We start from the raw sequence: 3,564 nt of genomic DNA on the forward strand, positions 1-3,564 counted from the left end.
TTTAAATGACTGACCAAGAAGTGCTTTAATTAATATAGTTTCTGTGTAATTATTTCAGGTCTGGGTGGTCAGGAACAACCAAGCAGCCTCCGCCTACAGATTGGTGCCCAAACATTTGGGACTGATGCCCACCACACACTTTGGGTCCAGGTTCTTATGTAACCACTCAGGATTGGGAGAAAAGCAGCTGAGACAGCACAGCACTCCCCACCTGGGCAGGTGGTGGGATGGGATCTGCTAGGAGTGCACAGGCAGGAGAGCATGATGGATTCCTGTGGCCATACACAGAAGTATTTCAGGTCATGCAGGGCACTGCACAGCATATTTAGCTTTTACTCAGAAAAAAAATGGAATGGTTTGTATGCTACACAGTGCTACCCAGAGTTGAGGTGGTGAGGATGGCTCCCAACTGACAGTCTCAGAGGCAGTAAATATGTGTCCACCATGTTGGACTGGGCAGAGCCAATAGTCAGAGTGACAGGGCTGGTCCTAGCCATGCCTGCTTAGCATTTGGGGAGGGGGGGATGCTCTCCTGGTCAGAAAACAATTACAGATATGCACACAATAAAGAAATTCAAATGGAAAAGACCTGTAAGTGTGTCACAGTGTTGGATAAATGTACATAGGCTTAAGAGAGAGAGAGAGAGAAAGAGTATAGACAGTTATAAGAGTACAGACAGTCATAGATTAAAGGAGTAAAGATAATAAAATAAATATTAAACTTGTAGAAAAAGTAATAGAGTAAGAAAAATCAGCCATGTAAAGATGGAATGTACACAGAGAGTCTGAATTATGTATATTATTGTGTTTTCTATGAATTTTTTCACTGCAGGGAGACATTTGATTCTGGGGGCTGCTACATTAAACTAACATAAAGGTATCTTAACTTCAAAATTTGGGTCTAAGGATATGTTGCTTTGGAAAAGAGGTTTTTCTTTTGTCTCCACAGAGGATAAAAACCTGTGGATTCCTTCCAGACTAATGTGGTTTGATAAACCAAGTAACCCCGAACGGTTGCCATGAACACCCAAAATTACTTCACCCAACAAAAAGCAGGAAGTAATTTGGAGAGAACTATGCCCAAATTCCCAAATATTCTTTAAAAATGTTTGTTTACATTTAAAGGGGGATATGCTATAGAGATGGATAGTTTGCATTGATATGGATCTTGGTTTATTGATACAAATATATTTCGGTGTATATATACCAAATTATTCTGCTCTTGACTAAGATATTGTGCATTAAGCTCACTTAAAATGCCATGTATAATTAATAAGTAAAGGTTAATAGATAGTCATCTGTAATAGTCAAGCTTGTAGTCATATTAGTTAGGTTTTCTAGATATATAAAGATATATGGATAGGTATTCTTCAATTCTTTCAAAGACTAAGAGAATATGGCATTTAAAATGTTTAAGAAATTAGGACTTTTCATGACAATGAGACTCATTTGCTCATGGCAGCACCAGTATACTTCAAGATGATGATGAGCTTGATCAATGGCCTCTACATTGTAATTATATAGGAGTAACATCACTATACTGTTGAATCATCAGTAGCCTATAACCAGAATGTATGATATATTTCTCTATTAGGGTTTCTATCGCTATGAAGAGGTACCATGACTACAGTAACTCTTATTTTTTTTAAACTGTCTTTTTATTTTTATTATCTTTGTATCATTTTATTATTATTTCTCCTTTTACATATCAATCCCAGTTCCCATTCCTTCCCCTCGTCCCACTCCCACTACCTTTTCTCCCATCCCACCCCTCCATCCACTCCTCAAAGAGCTTCCCATGTGAAGTCAACAAAGTCTAGAACATTGCTTTGAGGCAGGACCAAGGCCTCCCCACAATATCTAGGCTGAGAAAGGTATCCCTCCAAAGAGACTGGGTTCCAAAAAGCAGTAAGGATAAATCCTGGTCTCAGTACCAGTGGCCCCAGTCTTCCCTAGCCATACAACTGTTACCCATATTCAGAGGGCCTGGTTTGGTCCTATGCTGGTTCCCTTGCTGTCAGGCCAAAGTTGGTGGGCTCTTATTACCTCAGGTAAGCTATTTTAGTGGGTGTCCCCATCATGGTCTTGAGTTCTTTGCTGGTATTCCCACTCTTCCCACTCTTTGACTGGACTTTGGGAGCTCAGCCCAGTGCTCCACTGTGGATCTCTGCCTCTGGGCCATGGCAACTCTTACAAAGAAAACATTTAATTGGGGTGGTTCACATATACTTTAAGAACTTCAGTCCATTATCTTCATGGTGGGGAGCATGGCAGGATGCAGGCAAACATGGTAATGGAGAGGTAGCTATGAATCCTACATCTTATAAGCAACAGGAAGTCAGATGAGATACTGGGCAGTATCTGAACACAGGAAACCTCAAAGCCTGTACCTACAGTGACACTTCCTCCAGCAAGGACATACCCACTCCAACAAAGCCACACCTCCTAGTTGTGCCAATCTCAATGAGATTGTGGGGGCCAATTATATTCAAACTATCACAAAATCCAAAAACAGATGGTTTTGAAGGTTTCACCATTAGGAAGTGGTAAGTGTAGAACTGGAAATATAGTTCAATAGTTAGAAGTGCTTAGTGCGTGAGGATCGGACCTGAATTTAGATTCCCAACACTAACATAAAAAGGCATGGCCATGCACCTGCCTAACTCCAGCACCATGTGGTGTAGATACAGGAGGATCACTTGTTTCCTTTCTCAACCAACTGCATATTTCTACTTCTACTCTTTTAATTACTGAACAATTATATAATATTATAAAAATTTCCCTAATGAAAAAGAGTTGAATAACATAATTCAGATAATAATAATATTGATATCAGTTATCTAATACATAAAATAGGTGCTGGTGATCTGGAGGGATGGGAATATAATAATAATATTGATATTGATTGTCTACTACATAAATAATCTCAATCATTACCATCATGTGCATCATACCATCATTTTCTTCTTACAAAATACTCTGACAAGAGCTCCCTTCATGTCTCTGTTCCTCAGGCTGTAGATGAAGGGGTTCAGCATGGGGGTCACCACTGTATACATCATACCCATGACTGTCTCCTTCACAGTAGAATTATTGGCTGATGGACATAAGTACAGACCAATGACTGTCCCATAAAACAGTGAGACCACAGACAGGTGGGAGCCACAGGTGGAGAAGGCTTTGCGGATACCTCGGGCAGAAGGAACCTTGAGAATAGAGGCGACAATTCGTGCATAGGACACAATGATGAGCACAAATGGAATGACAAGAATGACGCCTCCAGTTATAAATATCACTAACTCATTTACATGGGTATCAGAGCAGGACAGCTTCAGCAGAGCAGACATGTCACAGAAAAAGTGAGGAATCACATTGTCCTCACAGAATGACAATCTGGCCATGAGCAGGGTGTGCAGCATGGCATGGAAGGTGGTCAGCACCCAGGACAGCACCACCAGGCTCACACATACCTTAGGACTCATGATGCTGGTGTAATGAAGGGGGAAGCAGATGGCCACATAGCGGTCATAGGCCATGGCCACTAGGAGGAAGCTCTCAAGGTCT

At 41.0% G+C, this 3,564-nt stretch overlaps 1 protein-coding gene across 1 annotated transcript in view; it reads right to left on the reverse strand.

Annotated features, from left to right (window-relative positions):
* Positions 1–2,948: 2,948 nt before the first annotated feature.
* Positions 2,949–3,564, reverse strand: part of LOC126514131 (olfactory receptor 1468-like) — a 5,649-nt gene continuing 5,033 nt past the window's right edge. The window contains exon 2 of the mRNA XM_050162876.1: positions 2,949–3,562. Coding sequence (XP_050018833.1) covers positions 2,949–3,562 — 614 coding nt within the window. The remainder of the gene's footprint in view (positions 3,563–3,564) is intronic.

The sequence above is a fragment of the Alexandromys fortis genome, unplaced genomic scaffold (assembly GCF_014885135.2).
Source record: "Alexandromys fortis isolate MF-2015 unplaced genomic scaffold, M_Fortis_MF-2015_v1.1 scaffold_84, whole genome shotgun sequence".
NCBI classification, from domain to species: domain Eukaryota; kingdom Metazoa; phylum Chordata; class Mammalia; order Rodentia; family Cricetidae; genus Alexandromys; species Alexandromys fortis.